The 20,922-nt window shown below is 40.8% G+C and overlaps 1 protein-coding gene and 1 long non-coding RNA gene across 6 annotated transcripts in view; one reads left to right on the forward strand and one right to left on the reverse strand.

The window, feature by feature from the left end:
- The window catches only part of SEC24A (SEC24 homolog A, COPII coat complex component), a 25,553-nt gene continuing 4,631 nt past the window's right edge, over positions 1-20,922 (forward strand). For both annotated transcript variants that reach the window (XR_005829532.1, XM_040605189.1), the window contains exons 1-18: positions 1-164; positions 5,505-6,026; positions 8,287-8,454; positions 10,126-10,203; positions 10,545-10,708; positions 11,324-11,496; positions 12,663-12,765; positions 13,589-13,715; positions 14,067-14,176; positions 14,777-14,889; positions 15,566-15,684; positions 16,283-16,338; positions 16,647-16,853; positions 17,191-17,311; positions 17,895-18,053; positions 18,593-18,766; positions 19,162-19,272; positions 19,651-19,826. Coding sequence is in view for 1 of the 2 variants with exons in the window: in XM_040605189.1 (XP_040461123.1) it covers positions 92-164; positions 5,505-6,026; positions 8,287-8,454; positions 10,126-10,203; positions 10,545-10,708; positions 11,324-11,496; positions 12,663-12,765; positions 13,589-13,715; positions 14,067-14,176; positions 14,777-14,889; positions 15,566-15,684; positions 16,283-16,338; positions 16,647-16,853; positions 17,191-17,311; positions 17,895-18,053; positions 18,593-18,766; positions 19,162-19,272; positions 19,651-19,826 (2,754 nt within the window). In the remaining variant the exon portion in view is untranslated. The remainder of the gene's footprint in view (positions 165-5,504; positions 6,027-8,286; positions 8,455-10,125; positions 10,204-10,544; positions 10,709-11,323; positions 11,497-12,662; positions 12,766-13,588; positions 13,716-14,066; positions 14,177-14,776; positions 14,890-15,565; positions 15,685-16,282; positions 16,339-16,646; positions 16,854-17,190; positions 17,312-17,894; positions 18,054-18,592; positions 18,767-19,161; positions 19,273-19,650; positions 19,827-20,922) is intronic.
- The window catches only part of LOC121093228, an 11,823-nt gene continuing 7,634 nt past the window's right edge, over positions 16,734-20,922 (reverse strand). For 3 of the 4 annotated variants that reach the window (XR_005829533.1, XR_005829535.1, XR_005829536.1), the window contains one exon: positions 18,682-18,789. This is a non-coding gene — a long non-coding RNA (uncharacterized LOC121093228). Of the gene's footprint in view, positions 16,846-18,681; positions 18,790-20,922 lie in introns of those variants that run through there. The other variant, XR_005829534.1, reaches the window with a different exon arrangement.

Below are 20,922 nucleotides of genomic sequence, written 5' to 3' on the forward strand. Positions count from 1 at the left end.
CCCTTTCCTCCTCCCCCGAGCTGGGCCGGGCGCCGCCAGACGGGCGGCACCGCCGAGCCGAGCCCAGCCGAGCCGAACCCAGCTCGCCGCCATGGCCCAGCCCGCTAGGCCTCCCGCCGGCTACTCCAGCCAGAATGGTGCCGGCCAGCAGCCCTACAGCAACGGTGAGTGTGGCGGCGGGCGAGGGCCGCAGGGAGCGCGCCTACGGGGGCCGGCTGCCACCCCCCCGCGCTTCCCTGGGCCGCCCGAGGCCTGTCCTCCCCGGGGCGGCGGGGCAGGGGCCGGTGCCCGCGGGCGGAGCGGTGGGGAGGAGGTGCTCGGGGAGCCTGCGGCCGCGGGCTGCCTGCTGGGCTGGCGGGGTTACAGCCCGTCGGAGCGGTGGGACGGGGGGGGCCGTGGCGGCCCCGGGGACAGGTCTGTGTCCGGTGCCCTCGCCGCATCCTGGACAGCCGGTGTCCCGAGAGAAAGCGGAGATGAATTGGAGGAAAAAACCAAAAAAACCACACAGGAAAAAAGTGTGTAGCGGTGAGCGCCTGCCCCTGCGACCCCGGCGGGAGCGGCAGCCGGCCGGTGCGGGGACGCGGTGCGGGCGGCGGCAGCCCGGGCCGGGGGCGGCGGTACGGGGGCTGCGGGCGGGAGCCCGTCCTGCCCGGCGTCGCGCTGACCAAAGCGCACAGCTCTTTACCGGACAAAATAGATTTCCCTTCCAATGTTTTTTTTCCACCACACCCCCCCCCCGACAAAACCATCCCCGGTTATTTTTGTGTGCGTGTCTCGTCTTATCAACGGACCGCAGCGCCTTTCGGCGGGGCTGCGCGGCGGAATGCGGGCCGGGGGGCGCCCGGGCCGCCCCCACTCCCAGCCCTGCGCTCCCCGGCTCCCCCAACGCCCCCAGCCCTGCGCCCCGCCGAGCCCCCCCCCCCCCTCCCCGCCGCCCTGCGGCCGGCCCAGCCTCTGGCCCTTTGGACGGGCTGTACATGTGGCACTGGTGAGCGCTGCGGGGGGGCGGGCTGCGCCCAGCCCGGTGTGGTTTTTTTATCTTGTCATTCACTTAAACCCGATACTACCCTGTGTGCTGCCACCTGGGAAAGTCGGTGACTTTCTCCCCCTTAAAATACATCTTTTCCTTTTTAAACGAGATATTGGAGATGAAACTGAACAACTTGCTCACCAGCCTTGTAAGCTAGGAAGGAAGAAATACAAGGCCAGCCTTGTCTCCGTATCTGTTTTCTTTGCATGTGTGGAAATCTGTGCTGTTGGAAGTATTTACTGATTTCGCATATACAGACAGCATCCTCTGGACTCTGTTTCTTAATTATACACTTATGTGTCTCGGTAGTTGTGCTGCATCATAAGCAATTCAGTTATAATGAGATCTTTTGATTTTTCTGCTTTATGCATGAGTAATTAAATGGTTTGACTTGTCTTCCCCCTCCACCTTCAGAGCATGCTTATTACTTTTCCTCAAAGTCATCTGCAAAATGACATTTTACAAACAACTGTATAGTTGCTTATAGGGTCAAGAAAGTGGGAAGCGTACAAATCCAGTCTGAAGAGACAGCCTCTGTTCTGGAGAGCTCATGGGCTAAGCAGGGAATGTACAAAGAGAATGTTAGCTAATGGAGTAATCGAGTGGGATGATTTACAGACTGGCACCGCTTTATGTTTGCTGATTTCCATGTAGTCAGATTAAGCACGTAATGAAAGTTCTGGAGAGGCGCTCAGAGGAGGAGGAATTTCAGGCTACCCAGCTGTCAGGTGTATGAAAAATAAAGAACTGAAATTTAGAGTTACGCAAATACAAGGTAATAAAATTAAACAGTTGTTATGGTATGTTAGAGATAAGGTTTGGGTTGCTGTCCTTTTGAATAAATGTGAATATTCAAGCATGGATTGACTGTTCTTCGTATTGTTCACAGTATAGAGATATATTGAGAAGGTGCTGTGATCCTTGATCTTTGCAGTAAAAGCAAAAGTGTTTTTACGTTTTAAAACAGTCTAGAGGTTATTGAGACACTACTGCGGTACTTAGAGTGGCCTGTGAGGAAAGAAAGCTGTCAATAGAACAATAAATTGTTAGAGAGCTCTCAACTTGTTGCTTGCTTTACTGTTTGCAGGTAACTCCGAGTGTCCAAGAAGGCAGTGAATTGTCACAGCAGCACTGTGTGCTGACCAGGAAATTGTTTAGCATGGAGCATCGGGTTGCTTAGCAACAACCTTCCTCTACTTTATTTGTGTTTTTCTTTTAATAGGACCAATATTCCGTATTCATTTAGCTGCAGGTTACTAATTTGCTTTCCAGTTAATACATCTGAAGTGCAAACAAGAAGGAGAATCAATTACTTTAGAACTGTTTTGGTCTCCTCGTGTGGTACCTTAGCATGGCACTTTGAGGCTGTGAGATGCTTTAGAAGCTGTTGGGTTTGGAAACCAATGGGTTGGAGTGAGCTGAAGTGGGCACTGGTGGTGACCGATCCCGTGGCAGTCCAGTTGGGATGTAGCTTTTCAGTGTCGTTATCCTGGTGCCTCCCTGGAGGTTGGTGAGGTTGTGCCTGGTGAAAGCGATGTACTAAACTGGCTTGGAGTAGGTGACAGTGAAATGTACGGCCAAAAACATGACTTGAAGCCTAGCCTCCCACACTAATATTTTGACCCCTCATTTCATAAAATGATCAGGCAATGTTCATATATATTCTGGTGCCATTCCTGATCCCTTAGAAACGTTAAATGGCCGTGTGTTCCTGCAGAGCTGTCTTTCACTATTAAGTAGGTGTCCTTTCTTGTATTATTAACTCATCTCTGTGGTCTTTGAGTGTCGGTTGTGTCGCTGCCATGCAGGTGACCTAGCTCTTCAGTCTACGCTGAATTTCTTGTTGGTTCTTGGCTTCACGGAGCAGCGCAGAAAACCAGCAGCAGTGTTTGGGGAAGGCTGGCGAACCTCTGTGCTCTCTGATAAGCCTCAGTAAAGAGGTCAGGTCTAGATGGATACCTGGCAACAGCAAAACAGCAAGTCCTGAGAAGTTTTGGGGCACTGTGAAGCCTTTTGGAAAGGGTTTGTGCCCCTCAGTGCTGTTGCTTTAGCAGCTTTATGCAGGCTTGACTTGGAAACATGAATTGTGCATAGTTCATCGAGACTTTTTGTTATGCTTCCGACTTCAAAAATAAAAGTTGAAATTTGGAACATTGTGCTGCAGTGAATTTGATTTTACTCTTTAAAGCAAAGTGCCATAGAAAATACCAGGTCGGTCAGTTTTGAATTTCACCTCACTTATATTGCTTTATCCTCAAACTTAGCCCTCAAGCAGGGAAAACAGTGCGTAAGAGAGCAATCCAAGTACTCTGATTCCTGCCTGGGCTAGAGAGTCATGCTTGAAGGTGAATAATCAAGTTATGAAATGAATTTGTGTTTGTTCTTTGTTTTTTCATATGGCTTATAGTGATGTTGTTATCTCGGTGTACATGCTGATGCAGTCAGGAGACTTGGCATCACATAAGAATTCATCATTCTTAGAGTTAGCAAGTTTAATTTACAAAGGATTTTGCAAACCGATTGTTGAAAACACATCTGAAACACTGCAAGGTAATTTTCAGAGGTGAGTCATACTCGTTAGCATTTTCATCTTTGCAAGCTTTTTGTTTAGTTGCTATTGATTTTAGAGAATTATTAATTACTGAGATTTATGAGCAACGTGCTAAGGACAGTAGGGTATAACTGGATTTCCTAACTGAATGAGAAGTAGCATATTGAGATAAATGGGAAGAGGCTAATATGGTGTGTACTTTTTACGCACAAATAACAAAGGCAATGAGGATGAGATCACTGGCACTGTAGTGCTGCCTTGGCTATGTTCTTAGCGTGGATATGTACGATATTCAGTGAAGTAACAGCTGCCTGTGAACCGTAGCCTAAGGCTTTCTAGGGAATGAGGAGCTCAATGACTGGTGCAGTATTTGCCCTAACTATGTATTTCAATGCATTCTGTGTTTAGCTTAATTTATTCTCAGAAATAGCCAAGTTCAAAGTTATTTTAACTTGGAAATGTGAAATTTGTTGCCTTTTGAGATTAAACTAGAATGTTGCAATAGGAAACCAGCCATCTTTGTTTTAATGTTAAATGAAATTCTGTGACTTCATTGTAGTGGCAGCTGTTTCCAGTACTTGTATGGTAAATGTATATCTACTCTCCAAGCTAATCTCTCTGGCATGTTTTTGAAAATTTAAGTATTGAATGCTACAGGCGTTTCTGGTCTGGAAAATCAGGTGCTTTTGTTTGTCTAGGTTCAAAAAAATTGTCCAACTAACTAATTCTGGAAATCTGGAAAATAGTACAGGGTTGCAAAGAAAACAGTATTAACTCAAACCCATGAAGAGGATCTTTTCTCCTTTCAGATGTTTAACTGTGTATGTGGAATGTCTCCAGTATTCAAACTGTGTGTTTAGGGGGTGAGGGGAGCCACAAATGCAACTGGCAAAATTCATTGGAAAGCATTTTAGTAATTTTTAAGGAGTCATGGCTGGCTGTGGCATGCGTTATCTGATGCGTCCTGCTCAGAAGGATTTCACTTGGAACACTTATAGTATCCCTTCAGAACGTCGATTTTGTGACAATGGTAGGAACAACCTGTAGTAGTAACTGCCTTGGTTGAGGCCTTACTGCACTGGAAATCTCATGTTATTCTGTCTCTTTGTGTTCCTGTGTGAAACAGAAATCTGATGATGATGCTCTTGCCAGTGCTATTCAGAGAGTTGTTAACCTTTTTTCAAATGTTTTTTTTTTATTCAAATGAAGAAAACTTTGTTCAGCTGTACCAGTCAACAAATACATAAAAAGCACAACTAACCGTCATGGTTTAGTCTCCTGATCGGTGAATTATTTTGTAATAAAATTACCCTTCATTCCATGTTTGTGACCAGCTGGCTGCTCACAAGCAGTATGTGTGTGAGTATTTCTCTTACTAAAATTAACTGCAGAAACTTTCATAGTTTAACTCCGTCACTTGAGAAACAGCATGGTGACCTATGCTGAAACTGGCTGTTCGAGTCTTTGCAGTAAGCTAAAGTTTATATTGATGTCAATTATCAAGTGAAACTGAGTTACTAGGTAGTGGATGCTTCCACTTTCGGTCTGCTTGCTTGTACTACTGCCAGCTGTGTGGGAGAGCGTTCCTCTTTAGCTTGCTTTTGGGTGTTTCTGAAGATAGAAATAGTATTGTATATGAATTTCAGTCCAGGAGGATGGATTGTGCTCAGACACTGGAATGCTTGGTGGATGCAAGGCTACTATAAAGCAAAACAAAGATCTAAGTGTTGATAGTAAAATACTACCAAATTCATGCCCACTGCAGCAGTACTTCTGTCACACCTAACTGTTAAGATTCTTCCCATCTTCCATTTTTTTTTTTTTTTTTTTATTAAGGAAGGAGATTCCCAGGAACATCTCTTATTTTCAGAAGTGACACACCATGCTGACTTTCTAAAGAGTTTGTAGTGTTTTTTCTTCCAGGTCCTGTTCAAAATCAGCTGATGCATTCATCAGATGGCCAGGGATACAGCCCTTCGGTTCCAGGATCGTATTCGCATCAGACACTGGTGAAGGTTCCTCCACATCAGTCTTCTGGACAGTATAACTATAGTGGCTCTCAGAATGTTTCTCAATTAAACAATTATCAAGGACCTGGGCAGACTTTCAATAGACCACCAGTGGCACCTTTCTCTGGGTCACCAGTACAACAGCCAGGTCCTGTTCCACAAGTGCTTCTGCCTGCATTGCAAAACTCAGCTGCTGTATCATCTGCTGGTAACTTTCCTCCTGGAGCCAGCCCACCAGTGCTTTCAAACTGGCAGTACAGCCAGACTCCTGTGAGTCAGCCAGTTGGGTCTCAAACAAGCCATTTGGCTCATGTGGCGGGGACAGGGTCAGCTCAGCCACCATCGTCACTATCAGGAAATACAAATCCTCCAGGAAGTTATCGATATGCTGCTTCTCCAGGAGGCCCTCCGCTTCAGAACAGCTTTATGAAGCCAGGTAACAATAACTTTTTGATATTGTACCAGTGTGCAGGTCTTGGTGTCCTTTTTAAAAACTGAATACAGGATTGACTCTGCAGCGACATGGAACGCTTGTGGAATGAGATTATCAAAGCAGATACTTCAAAAAAATGCACGTCACAAATACTGGGGTGGTTTCTTTGGATTAGAAATTGAAGCTCTGTGCACAGGTCAAGCATTTCAGTTGGCTCAAGCAGGTATCACCTGAACGGTGTCTTGTTGTTTTGGGAAGCTGTGTGGGTAATGCTGTTTCTCTGACCACCACCGTTTTTGGGGTGGCTGTTGGAGCATCAGCGTTTTTCGGTCAAGTGGGGACATCTGGACCTCACGGTTGAAAACTCTAGTCCTATTTAACGAGTGTGATCTTTTGCAGTGTAAAGCTTGTTAGCCTTTCTGTTAACCACTTGATTCAGGTACTTCTCTGAACAGCCTCAGGTAGTTGCAAACAACTTGAGCACAGCCTGGAAAGAAAACTGCAAAGTGTTCTGCCCATTGAAATGGAGGCCTGTTCAATGGAAAGCTTCCTCCCTCCAAACTTGTAATTTTCACTATTTAATAATAACTGTCAGTCTTTGGAAAGTACTCTGAAAGCATGAGACTTCTGTTCCTGCTCCTTGTCCGCTGGTATAGGCAGTGGTGAAAAGCTTTTCTAACACTAAATGGCTCTGTTTTGCAACTTGTGATTATTATGGAAACAAAGTTAATACTCACGTTTCTCTTTGCCAAACTGCCGTTTGTTGTTACAGAAGTTTTTGTATTGGAACATGCAAATAGGAGTTATGTACAGAAATATTTTCAATGTTTAAGCAAATTTTTTTTTTTGGTGAAGTGCTTTTAGCCTCATTAGAGATTTTTCTTGATGCTAGTTTTTTGTTACATGCCTGACTAATTTTGGTGTGATGTTCAAACTGTCTTAAGCTTAACTATTCATAGGAGTTTATTGGAATAAACAATTAGTACTTCGGAGTTAGTGAGAAATATGCTGAGAAATTTTGGAAAATGGCATGTGAAATGAGTGAGTGTCTGGAATAAGAGAGTTCTTACATCCATTCAGTGGTGAATCCTCCTGAGCAATTTCCGTGGTAGTTTTTTGTAGAACAATGATCACTTTCAAAATCAATTTAGCTCATTTGGTGACCATGCTCGTTCTTAGAACAAAGGTCTGCCAGCTCCCTGCCTGCATGGCCAACTGTAGGCAGCCTCTTAGACACAGGGTCTCTTCCAAGTTTTGTGATAGTGTTGCTTGCATATAGCAATTATTAATTAGTTTTGCAGTATAAAACACTAAATGAACAAACAGATAACTTCACTGGATGTGATTTTATTTTTTTCTTGCTTTCTTCTTTCCTTGCTCCCTTAGATGTGACCTCACTGTGCAGGCTTATGAACCTGCATATTTTGTGTAGTGGGGAATTCATCAGTATACTTTCATGTATGGCTTACAGGCTTCTGTTACATGTTGAGACCTGGTGATACTGGACAATTTAGCCTTACCTTTTGAAAGGCTAGCTTTTATATTAAAACACCATTGGTGTCTTCCTAGAGTTAAAGGGCAGTTATACTGGCCTCTGGAATAATAGGAACAAAGGGGTAGAAGTGCACTTAGGGTTTGGCATTACTTGAAGGGAAACAATTTGGTTTCTAAGGCTTGAGAAAGTCCTAGAATTTTAAAATCGAAGCAGTTAAGAACTTTCCTGTGACTTTTAGCGTGGAGGATTAAACATTTTGGAGCAGAACACTTCTCGCTTGTACAGCAAGTTTATTCAAACTGCACGTTGCTGATGCTTTCCCAAGTGAAATATTTCTCCTAAGTAATTTTAGTAGCTATAGAATCTATACGTTGCTGATTTGCATCAGATTACTGAAATGGAAGACAAGCATCCTGTCAAAAGGAATCTGTCCTAGTTCATTCATATGGGGCTGTACTATATGAAGTCTAGACTCAGTAATTGAAGTTGGGGTGCTTTCTTTATCTCTTGAAATTCTTACCAATAATAGCAACAGAAAGCTGAAAGAGATCATGGATAATAGCTACAGAGCCCCAGTATGAGAAAAGCATGACGAAACAATCTGAAGTTATGAAACTTTCTACAGGCATGTTAGGATTTATGAATCTCATGCTGTTTATCATTTGAATAAGAGGAATATTTAGAGTTTGATTTGTGTGTTTGCATAACAAAACATCTGTGACTTTTCCAGCTGGAATAAACTCCTCCTAAAAATTAATCTCCTTACAGGATCTGCACCTCCACCAGTGACTCAGCCTTTAACTCCACTTCACCCTCCTGCAAGGCCACCTTTAGGACCTCCTCCAGTTGGTGGTCCACCTTTAATTAGGCCATCAACACTGGTAGCAGGACCACCTAATACACAGTCTCTGCTAAATTCAGCTGCAAATCGAGATGGTAAGAAATAATTTGCTCTTTTTATTGAACTTGAACACTGCAACTTACTTTAATATGCAACCTTTTCAGTCAAGTACACTGCTCTACTAGAGACTCAAATAATAAAATTGATATAACACAGCATAATTTTATCTGACAGGAGCAGGTAAGGACCTGGAAGAAAGTAAAATATTTCTTGTTGACAGTTGTTAATAAAATAAAAATAATGAGCGCTTCAAAACAGATTGCAGAGCGGTGTTTGATATGTCTGTCTCCCATAGTTGCCATCTCTTTTTTTTTATTATTATTATTTTTAGTGCTCTAAAGTAATGTTGAAATTGTGATTTCTTTGCATCCCTGACTGCTGTGCAGGACGTAATCTGTGTATAACTTACTGTATCGTTTTATTCTGCAGGGAGAGCTAAAATGTGGACCCTGCAATTCCTTGTCAGTTTAATAGCTGTACGTTATTCTTCCCTTCTGTGTAAAATCACTGAAACGCATATGTTGGATTTGTTCATTTTCTGAGGGTAGTTACTAAAGGCTGTTAAGTGTCAGCTGTTGAAGGCAGATACCTGACCTTTTCTGTCTCCTGTGGGCCCTGCACAAATATGCAGTCGCTGAAGAACTCATCAAGGCTCTGTACCAAACAGACACGCAGTTGGATTGCATTTAGTGCCCGTGGGGCCCACATGGGGCCATGTGGTAGTCAGCAGTTTAATTTTTACATATATAGTTCGTTCTGTCAAAGCTGTTAGTTCCTTGCATGTTAACATTGATGGTATCTTGTATGTGGTAGCTGTGCGAGTACAAGAATTCAGATTTAGCTTAGTTTTGAACATACGAAAAGCATTAGAAACTGCTTTTGCGTAGAAAGTGTTTTCTTCATAATGAAGAGAAATATTTCCAGGGCCTTGGAGAGAGAGAAATGTTTAGTCTGTGAAGTAGGTTGACTGCTGCGTACTAGCAAAAATTAGCATACAATCTAAGTTCCTTTCCTTGGGTCATCTTTGAAGATTTTAATTATAATATAAAGTAATTTGAGTACCTACTTCTTAGCAACAGATAATTGGTTTTGTATATTTAGACATACTTAGCTTACAAAAAGCTGTCCTTTGGGAGCCCTCTCTCAGGTTCAAGGTTTCTCTTGTCTCTGCTGAAATTTGTATCTTGACTGGTATGTGACCATATCAGAACTGTTGGTGTTTGGTGAGCAGTATTGGACCATGTAAGTGAAGGGAATTTGGTGCTTCCAGGAATTGTCAGTGGAAAATGTTCTTCAGGGAACTCAGTACCTAAATTCCAGGGTACTTTGAACACTGCAGCTAACCTACAGACATTTCCTCTGATGAGGATACTGTGCTTTGTATCAGCTTGGAAGCTATGGCAAATACCTGGTCTGAAGTGGTCTTAAAAGATCATTCAACCAGAAGTATAGGAGCTCCTGTTCTCCTTGAGGAAAGATTGTAGGATTCTATGAATGGTCTTTGTGGTCATGTCAGCAGGGGAAGTGTGTGTGAGAAAAAGGCCAAGATGTATTTTTAATTCAGTTTCATCCTGGGACAGAAACAAAGTAGATTCAAACTATGCTATTCTCAATACTCATCCAGCAAGTAGGGTTTTTTCAGTTACCTCATTACAACTTCTTTAGTAGTCTGTGAACATTTTTACTGGGACTGTCTTTCTTAATAGGTGATGCTACATCTGCTGCCAGTGATGGGTCTGTGGTGCAAAACAGCTATGATGCAATAGAAGGTGGTGGTCTCATGGGTAAGGCTTTGGAATTAAAAATGCTTACTGTTACTTAACTTTTTTTTTTTTTAAAGAATCTGGGAAAGACAAAATTCTAGACATTTATGTGCAAACATATATCCTTGGTTCAATGTGTGTCTTGAAACTAAATATGAAATTTGAAGCCTTGACAATTTGTGTGCCTTTGCCTGTGAGTATGGTAAAGCAGTTAAGAGCACTTTGTAAAACTGACAGCAGTTGTAGTTGTTTACACTTAGAAACTGAGTAACAACAAAAAGCCCTCCTGCTGTATTAATGCACAGAGCAAGCTGCAGTTCTTTAGCAGTTAATTCTAAGTATTTGTCTACTCCTGCCTCTAGCAACTCCACATCCCTCTTCTGCACCCCCAAATCCTAAGATGAATAGAAGTGTTGGGTATTCTTACCCTACCTTACCTCCAGGCTACCAAAATACTTCACCCGGAGCACCAGGAATGCAAGGATCTGCTTTGCAATATCCAGATGGATCAAAACATTTCCACCAGGTAAAGGTTGTCTGGTTTTTACTTTGGTATTACCTGTGGTGTGTGTGGGTAGAGGAAAGTGACAATAGGTGTGTGGTGTGCGTCTGTGGGGTGCTGCTTCCGTGGCTGGCTGGTGTGCCGTTTGCTGAAGATGATAGATGCAGCCTGAAATGAATGCTTGTGCTGACACCTTGGTGCCAGTTTGGAAAAGCTGTGTGCCGGCTCTTTCTGAAGTGTTCTGTACTTGAGCCTGGTCCAAATATTTCTCTTAGAACGTCCAGCTGCTTTTGGCATGTTTTTCTTCCCTTGGGTTGCTATTGTTAGCTGAAGTATTTGGTTTTTTTCCTGAACTTTCAAAGCAAACTGACCAAGACTTTTGCCAGCTCAACCTCTGTATCTCAAGAGCTTTGTAGCAAATGTATGCTAATTTTTGCCTCTGTTATATGACATGCCCAAGTCCGAGTTTATGTAACAAGTAGTATATCTAAATATATCCTTGTAATAAAATGGCAGTTAATGCATAACAAAAAAGAAAACGAAGAAAAATTGGGGAAAAAATGATATTTGCTTTTTAAAAGAACTGTGGGTTTCATCCAAATAATTAGTGTTAACTTCTGAAATTTTGTTTCACTCTAGCCTGCCCTGGGTACTAATCACTTAACTGCATCTATGAGTAGCCTGAGCCTACAGCAAGAAGGATTAAGACCTGTGAATCTTCTTCAAGAAAGAAATATTCTTCCTACGACCCTCTTGAAGGCTCCTGTTCCAAACTTGCATGAAGACATCCAGAAGCTCAACTGTAATCCTGAGTAAGATTGTTTGCTATAATTCATCAAAATAAATAGAAGTATAAGTTCCTACTTGCACATAACTCTTCACAAAATTCCATATCTATTTCCGTAATTTTGTGAGTACAAAACATTGAAAACTGGCTTCACTGTGTTAAGATAAAGGTGTTGAGTGGTTTAAACTTTGAAGTGAGGAAAATCATCTGTGTAGAAAGTGTGAGGAAAAATATGTTGCTTGTAATGCAGCTACAGATGGGTACAATGCAAAAACTTTACAATCTAGCTGACTACGATTGAGCAAAGATATAAAATAGGAGTTAACTCACTTCAGTGAGGTACACCAAAAAGATTGTGAATGCAGAAACATTAGTGACCTCTGTACTGAAAGCAACAACTTAAAGCAGAGTAAATGAAATGTACATTTAATGTCTCAAAGAACAGTTATAGAAACACACTATTTTGCATGAAAAAAACCACCTGGAACATTTATATTTTTCTGTTGGATCAGCTGCAGTGTCTGCTCATCTCCTAAGAGATAGCTAGCTAGCTAGTCTAAGGTAGCTGACAATCCAAACCAGAGGCTGGCTGTTTGGTTGCCCAAGTAATCTCTCTGAGGAGACCAACCAAACTCTGTATAACCAGGTACTCCTGCTTTGCAACCTTTTTATGACAGATAAAGGAAATAACTGCGTCTTTGTGAAGTAGTTCATACGAGCAAGCTGGACTGGATCTGCAGAAGTAATGTGCATCTCTGCGTTTTGTGGAAACCATTGAGTTCTGAAGTCTCTGAAAATGACTATGACATTGTTTATAGTTATAAATTTTAAGACAACTTTTTAAACTGCGCTGGTTCAGATTTGTGTGTAAGGCCACCTCAAAATGGTATTCCAAAATAACACTTGGTAGTGCAACTTTGAACATGGTTAGGCTTAACTTCGACTCCAGTGACTAAAATGACACTCAGTTCTGTGTAAAGAAAGTGTATAAAATAAGAACTCAAAGTATGTACTCTGGGTCAAGCTCAGACTAAAAGGGAAAGATTTGACAGAGGTGGAGAAGATCCTTTACCTAGAAACAGAAAGTCAACATCACCAGCTCTAGAATAATATAAAGGATGCTCTGTACGACTGAAATCATCACTTTATTATCTGAAAGTCTCTGAAAATAACCCTTTGTCCTCCATGTAGGTTGTTCCGCTGTACCCTGACTAACATTCCTCAAACTCAGGCCTTACTGAATAAAGCCAAACTTCCTTTGGGGCTCCTGCTTCATCCTTTCAAAGACTTATCGGTATGACAAATATTCAAAACTTTAAATGCTGAAATGTCAACCATGCCTTTACTAGAGTCCAGAGCTGGACAATGAATTATAAAAGAAGGGCAAGTATGTTGGCTAATCTTGGCTCAGAAAAAATGCTCTGGTAACTGACATTTCCCTGTTCCATACATATAATTGTAATTTTCCCGAGTTTTTTCTCTGTACCATTCTGGAACTTTCAAGCCCCCCTTCTTAATCAAAAAAAACCACTCCCAAACCTCAAAACACCAGAAGATTAAAGACAGCACAGCACTTGGACTGTGACAGAAAGCAACAACACATTCCAGTATTGCTTAGATAGCTTTATCTTATCACATACCAGTTATAGTTACTATACCAAACCTAGTACGAATTCAAAACTTAATTAATTAACAAAGTTAAAGGGGTTTGGATGACCTCAGATGGTCAGGAGACTTTGTGAATTTAGCAGTGCCTCTTGTAAACATTGTTATTTTTCACATTTTAAGTAATTTTTAAAAGATAGGGGTTGTTTTCTGTGGTTTGTTTTTTTTTTTTATCTGTATTGGGTGGGACTTGGTCTTAAACCATCAGTGTAAAATTCAAGACTTTAGAGGCTTGAAACAGAACGTACACAGTCAAATAGGTTGGAGTTCAGTTCTGACCAGTCATCTTGTTAAGGAATTGTACAAGGGGTGCTGTGAGGATGCAAAAATACTCCTTCCTTCAAAAAGTATGCTTTGACTAGCTAACCAGGAAGCACAGTGTAGATAATGTTGTTGCAGATAAGTAGCTGTAGCGTGGTGATGCTTTAAAACAGGAAGCTTTTCTTTTCCAGCAATTGCCAGTGGTCACTTCAAGTACTATTGTGAGATGCCGTTCCTGCCGGACATACATTAATCCTTTTGTCAGCTTTCTAGACCAAAGGAGATGGAAATGTAATTTGTGCTATAGAGTGAATGATGGTAGGTTTTAAATGTGTTTATTGCTTTAAATTGTTAAGGTTAAACTTTCCCACCTTGGCCTTTGAGATTGTAATATTGTTGGCCATATCAGTACTAGGGATCATTGTCAGTCATGCTGGGGCTGAGACATGAGAAACATTTCCCATGAGCAAAGACAGTCAATTAATGAAGCGCAGCAAGTTTGATACGGTCTCCCAAGGTACCCTAGCAGGTGACAAAGTAGCTGTCTGACCTAGTGTAGTTCTCCAAAAAGTGTGGCCCGGTAAGCACAAGAGAGTTGTTGTATTTGTTTTAAAATGTAGCACAGCTAATACTGGTGTTAAGTAGTAATATATAAACTTATCTGCATAGTTCCTGAAGAATTCATGTATAATCCTGTGACAAGAGTTTATGGAGAACCTCATAAAAGACCTGAAGTGCAGAACGCTACTATAGAGTTTATGGCTCCATCTGAATACATGGTAAGTCTTTATTTACTTCTAGTTATCCTCTCCCTTTGTTTTATTTCCAGAGGGAAGTCAGAAAAGGCTTTGTTATAGAGCAGGGGTCCTCAAACTTTTTAAACAGGGGGCCGGCACGCGGGTGAAGTGGCAGGCAGTCATCTGCAGCTGCTTGTTTCCCCCCCCCAACCCTTGGCTGAGGGTGTGGGAGGGGGTAGGCAGGGGGGTTCTGTAAATATCGGGGGCCAGATTGAGGACCCTGGGCGACCACATCTAGCCTGCGGGCCGTAGTTTGAGGACCTCTGTTATAGAGGATGCTTTCCAGCTCAGCAGAACAGTTGCTGCCTCAAGGAGTGTATCTGAGAACTCCTGGGAAGAGCTTCAGGTAGTTCTTCGTTTCTAAACATTTATGATGTCAAAGTTCTTCTGTGTTTAGAATATGTAGGTGTTTGTGGGTCTTCTGGAAGAAAACTATAATTCTAGAATTATGCAGTAAGAGACAAATGTATTCAGAAGTTTTAGCTATCGTGTGTGCTGTTTTTAATAGTTTAAACTTGCAGTGGAAGGAATAAACCCAGTCTAATAAATGTAATTTTGAAATTTAATCTTCTCTTTGTTCAGCTACGTCCACCTCAACCACCTGTGTACCTCTTTGTGTTTGATGTCTCTCATAATGCAATAGAGACAGGATACTTGAATACAGTCTGCCAGACCTTGTTGGACAATCTTGACTTGTAAGTACCTTTTTCTTAGAATCTCCTATTTTTGTTCCTCTTGCGAAACCTGCAGTAGACATAAACATGCCAGGACTTCCTGTCTAGAAGAGAAGTTTCCTAGTGTTGGCTGGCAATGGCCAATGTTGTATTAAATGTAGCGTAAAGCTGTAGTCTTTTCCCCATCACAGCTGCACTGATATAAGGTAATTATGAGGCTTGTTTCTGAGTCTGTCTCCTTCCTATCTGCTTCACCAGTCCCAAAAAGGAATAAACATAATGTTTATGATGTCTTTTGAACTGTATTTTTGAACAGCTGAAATTGAGGTAAGTACTTGCTGAAAGGAATGCACACATCCAATAAACTTTTCATAAAATACATGCTGTTTGAACTTACATAAATGCTGCTTGGTACTTTGCAGCTTGTTTCTTCGTTTTCTTCCATTTCTTATTACCCTTTCAAAAAAAACTTTGAGTGTCTGCTAGGTGACTACTGTGCGCTTCTTTTTTGGTTTTGGTTGATTGGTTGGTTGGTTGGGTTTTTTTCTCCAAAATGACTTAAGCTGTTGCAGTGTAGCTGTTAAGCTAACGACTTGGTAACAACCTTGGACAGGTGCAGTGGATGTTTAAAAAAAAAAAAAAAAAGCCTGCAGAAATGAAATTTCATCTTGCTGAACACCATATGTCTCATTTTTAGGCTTCCTGGGAACACAAGAACAAAAATTGGCTTCATAACATTTGACAGCACAATCCATTTCTACAGTCTTCAGGAAGGTCTCTCTCAGCCTCAGATGCTTATAGTTTCAGATATTGAAGGTATGGAGAAATAAATTTTGTGATTAGTATCTACTAATGACTGCTGATTTTGACAGCCTTTAACAAAATACATCTGGTGGGAGTTCCTAGTCAGATCATTAGTCTCTCTAGTAATGGTTTTAGAAGTGGCATATGTCTGTGCGTGTGTTTGTTAAGCCCCTGACGTCTGAGCAATGCTGTGGCTGTTTATGACTTAAAAGATGAAGACAGCCGTCCTAACTTGTAGTTTAATTTGTACAATTATCTAGAGTTCTCTCATGATCCCAAATACTGATGCTTGGTAAATCTCTGTGGGTTCTGTGGTGACTGATGCTTAATCCTTGTTCTTCTGCCTTTACTTTCAAGTCACCTTTTACTCTCCGCTATGTGTTTTTATTTAATAGTCTTGATTATCCTTCAGCGCTGTTGACAGCTACTCTAACATAGCATTCTAGCCACGGGTACGAGAAAAAAGAATTCCACACAGTTTATTTTTAAATGGGTTTACGCACTGATCCTGTGTTCTTTTCTCAATAGGTATAATGGTTGGCAAATGCAGTTGTGGGGGGAAGCTTGATGTGTTTTTAAAAATAACAAATACTTTTTTTTTTCCTTCTAGATGTATTTATACCAATGCCAGAAAACTTACTAGTAAATTTAAATGAAAATAAAGAGGTAAGAACTACCTTAAATCATTAGTGATATTCACATAGTTTGGAATATGCTTGATAATTTCTGGATTTTGTTCACATTCATTTACACCTACAGTTTAAATGTAGAGTTTGAAAAGAGGTCTTTTAATTTATCTACATGACTATACTTTTGCTAAGCTGAAACAAGACAATCCTTGACTTTTGCTATGGCTTTTTCTTTATCCTTAATATTAGAGGTGTTAATACATGTTTATGGATGTTCAGCAGTCAGCTCTATAAAGAAAACTCTGAAGACTCCTAGTTTTAATACTTTTGTTTTCTCAATTGTAGCTAATTCAAGATCTGTTGAAGACCTTGCCACAGATGTTTACCAAGTCCCTGGAAACTCAGAGTGCCCTGGGGCCTGCATTACAGGCTGCCTTTAAACTGATGTCCCCCACTGGAGGTAGAATCTCAGTCTTCCAGACACAGCTTCCGTCTGTGGGAATGGGAGCACTGAAGTCACGAGAAGAGCCAAACCAAAGAGCATCTGCAAAGGTTAGCAAAGCAAAAAAGGTTGAGAGAACTGATTACCTTGTGCTGTATGTGCAGGTGGTTCTAGAATTGCCTGTTCTGGGTTAATTTTGTGGTTCTTTTGTTGAGCTAGCCTTCCTTTCTTGAAAGTAGCAGAAAGAATAAAAAATAACCCAAAACCCTCCCACTTTAAACACAGATTAAATATCTGATTTTTTTTTTAAGATATCACTGTAAACTGTGATGGAGAATCAATTATTAGTGTCCATGAAAACAGGCAGTAAATGTGTTAATCAGTTTGAATTTCCTTTGTATTTTGTAATACTCCATTGTATTTTGTAATACTCCATTGTATTAATAGGACATACATCTGACACCATCAACTGATTTTTACAAGAAGTTAGCCTTGGACTGCTCAGGACAACAGGTTGCAGTGGATTTATTTCTTCTTAGTGGACAATATTCTGACTTGGCTTCTCTGGGTAAGTCATATTAAGCTGTTTTGGGGCATGTAACACTTCTGGCAAATATACAGAATCTACATTAACATTTAGTATATGAACCTGATTTGAATTAATCTAATGTATTAAGATGCAAATTCATCCTTGATAAGCAGTGATAGTGAATGGACTGTAAACTTTCTGTCCTTCCTGATTTAACCCAGCTGTTTTCATATTCTCCCTTAGTGAATCAGGATTCTTGTGGTCCTGGTATAAGTGGCTAAAATGCTTCCCTTTTATGCCTTTTAACCATCGGTGTAAACATCTTTAAAGTAAGCTTTGTTAGCATTTTAATTATTTTTGTCCACGTAATCCAACTTTCAAGTGACAAAGTACCTGGAATTTCAGGTCAAGGTGAAATTATTTCACACCTGAAACTACATACATACTTGAACACATAGTTGTGTTACATCTATGTTTATGTATGCAGGTCTGTAACTGTAACAGAGCTATTTGCAGGTTTGAACAGTTTAATAATTAAAGGGAATATTACATTCAACTGGTATATTTAAAGACCACAGCTGCAATTGTCTGCACTCACCGATTTATGTTTGTTTTGTTTCAGGTTGTATATCGAGGTATTCTGCAGGTAGTGTCTATTACTACCAGTCTTACCATCATAATCACAACCCTGTCCAGGTGGAGAAATTACAAAAGGAACTGAAACGATATTTAACTAGAAAGATTGGCTTTGAGGCTGTGATGAGGATAAGATGCACCAAAGGTTTGAACACCTTTTTTTTTCTTTTTTTTTCTTTTTTTTTTTTTTTTTCCAGGGGGGCAGAGGGCAAGTGGGCGTTTGCTGTTATTTGGGAATGTTTTGATTGTTTTGACTGTTATATAAGCCTAAATGGCTAAAAGACAAAGATTAGAAAAGTAAAATTCAGTATCAGGAGTCAGACCATTTATTAAGGACTGTTTGCAGTATCTTCATTGGCACGCCACCTCTTTTTTACAGTAGTGCTATTTACAGGACTGCTATTTCAACAAAATGTCCAACAAGGGACTGGTTTTTATAGTCTAGAGACTTACTACTATTCTGCATTGATTTGACTTCCAATTGCCAGCTTTCTGCTAGGCTTTGTGCATTCTATGGATTAGTTGTCTGGGATATTTACCCTTCCCGAAGATACTTGATTTCATTGAGAAGGATCTTAATGTTCTGATACAGAGCCATCTAACAGTGACAGCAGATGTGTAAACGGTGTCTGTACTTCGTGACTACAAAAATAAAATCGATTCAATACGATGCTTATCTTGTAGGTCTTTCCATTCATACTTTCCATGGGAACTTCTTCGTACGATCTACAGACTTGTTGTCATTACCCAATGTAAACCCAGATGCAGGATATGCTGTGCAAATGTCAGTAGAAGAGAGTCTTACTGATATGCAGGTTGTTTCTTTTCAGTCAGCTCTCCTGTACACATCCAGCAAAGGTAAGGTACACCGGCAGTGTCACCTGCATCAACAGCACGTATTTGGATGAGTCTTTTTGTGTCCATTTATCAGCCGCAATTCAGTTGCAGTAATTTACACAAACTGTTTTATCTAATATCAAGATCACAGCTGTGATGTGTTACTTTGTTGTTTCTTCCAGACCAAGAAGTTTCTTGGGAAACTTAGTTCTGCTCTGAAAATAGGTAGACTTAACCCAGAAACTGAGAACTAACAGTTTTTAAAAGCTACTGGAAATAGCCTCGTTCACCACTTGCATGATAAATTAGATTAGATCTTATTTAATTTTTTTGCTATTGAGTAAACAGTGGCATTTCTCATATTGTTTCATAAAACAAGAGTTATGTTTGGAGACTACAGTTTTCTTTTCTTCCAGGTGAAAGACGAATTCGTGTCCACACTATGTGCTTACCTGTTGTAACAACACTGAGTGATGTCTACCTAGGGGCAGATGTACAAGCCATCACGGGGCTGTTAGCCAATATGGGTAAGCATGATAAGAGCTTGTTTGGATATGGATGGATGATATCCCTAAATCTCTGGGCAGTAATCCCCTGGGAAGTAACATTAGAAGAAAAGATTCTCATTGAGTGCTTTCTTAGTTGCAAACCTAAGAGTTGAGGTTTTTCCTTTTGATGCTTGGCTTCCTAGCAGTATAGTTATGTAGTCACCTGGAGTTAGTCTTTGGTGCATCATCATAAGACCCTGGCTTTTTTAATTAATCACGTGACACTTCCTCTATAGTGTAGTAAAAGCATATTAAAATGTATGGAAGTATGTGTTAAAATGAGAAAAGTTAACACGTGACTGTATTCCTACCAAGGGAGAAAAAGCCTCTTACTTGAGCTTTGTACTCTCTTTTTAGCTGTGGACCGATCGGTTTCTGCTACCTTGAGTGATGCTCGGGATGCCCTGGTCAACGCAGTGATAGATTCTTTATCTGCTTATCGTTCATCAGTCCTAAGCATTCAACAGCCTGGTCTCATGGCCCCCTACTCACTACGGCTCTTCCCACTTTATGTACTGGCACTCTTAAAACAGGTAAGAGTTAAAAGGAAGCTGTGCAAAAGGATGATTGTCTGTCTGGCATGTCAAGCTGAAGTAAAAGGACATTTCTTTGATATACAGAATAGCATCAGTCTTCTCTTTCAGTGTTCTTGTAGGACTCAAAATTGAGAAGTTGCTTGATGTAGGTCATTTAATAAAACCAGCCTCCCTCCAGTTTGCTATTAGATTACTGAGATATTTTACAGTTTTGGGAACAGCTATTCTGGCACAGATAAAGTTCTCTCAAGATAACAATTCCATTTCTCTGCACCCCAGAATTTGATGACTTGAAAAGTCAATGTAGAAAAAAGCCTATTTAATTGTTTCTTAGGCCTGGGTAGACAACATATGATCTTAGAGGTGGTGAATATGTGGTTTTGTCTTTGAGTCTGTTATGTTATGAAAAATTGAGGGATTTAGAGAATTTTGTGGAGCAAATGTATCAGGGTAATGGGCCTTCTGCCCTTGCCTGCAGAGGAGAGCAACAGGAGATAGAGATGATGTTTAAAGAATATCACTGTGGAGAACTGATCTAGTTGAGAAGTGGGAGTTTGGAAGTGTGTATAAGAACAAAAGTGTACATGTTCTAAGCAAAGGAATAGGAAAATAAAGATACTGACTAGTCTAGAGAATGTGGTAGGGTACTGGTAGAGTGTTTTTTCAGGGATCTAACTTTTGTGCGTTTCTGGAAATGTCGATCCACACAGCTGTTCTGTCTGGATTAAAAGAGAGCTAGCTGGCTGGCAAAGTAGTAGTTGGCTGGCTGTTGTTGCAAAAGATTTAAAGCATTTCACAATATTTGCTCAGTTAAGTATTTCTTGATTGGTTGTTCCTGAACCGATATTAGAAGTAACTTTAAGTGTTGATAAGCTGGCTTTTTGTTCTCTCTAGAATTTTCTGATTCGTACCTCTTGATAAGGAATTAGCCAGCATGTTGCTACTAGCATGTTCATGCTGACATAGAGTTTTTTCATGTAGAAGACTTTACATGCGTTTGACCCAATCAAGTGGGAGGAGCAAGCCCTTGTTTGTTATAGCTGATTTTTCTTGTCCCAACAAGCCAGGACTATATATCTTTATTATAAATCCA

This window comes from Falco naumanni, chromosome 8, assembly GCF_017639655.2.
Source record: "Falco naumanni isolate bFalNau1 chromosome 8, bFalNau1.pat, whole genome shotgun sequence".
Lineage (NCBI taxonomy): Eukaryota > Metazoa > Chordata > Aves > Falconiformes > Falconidae > Falco > Falco naumanni.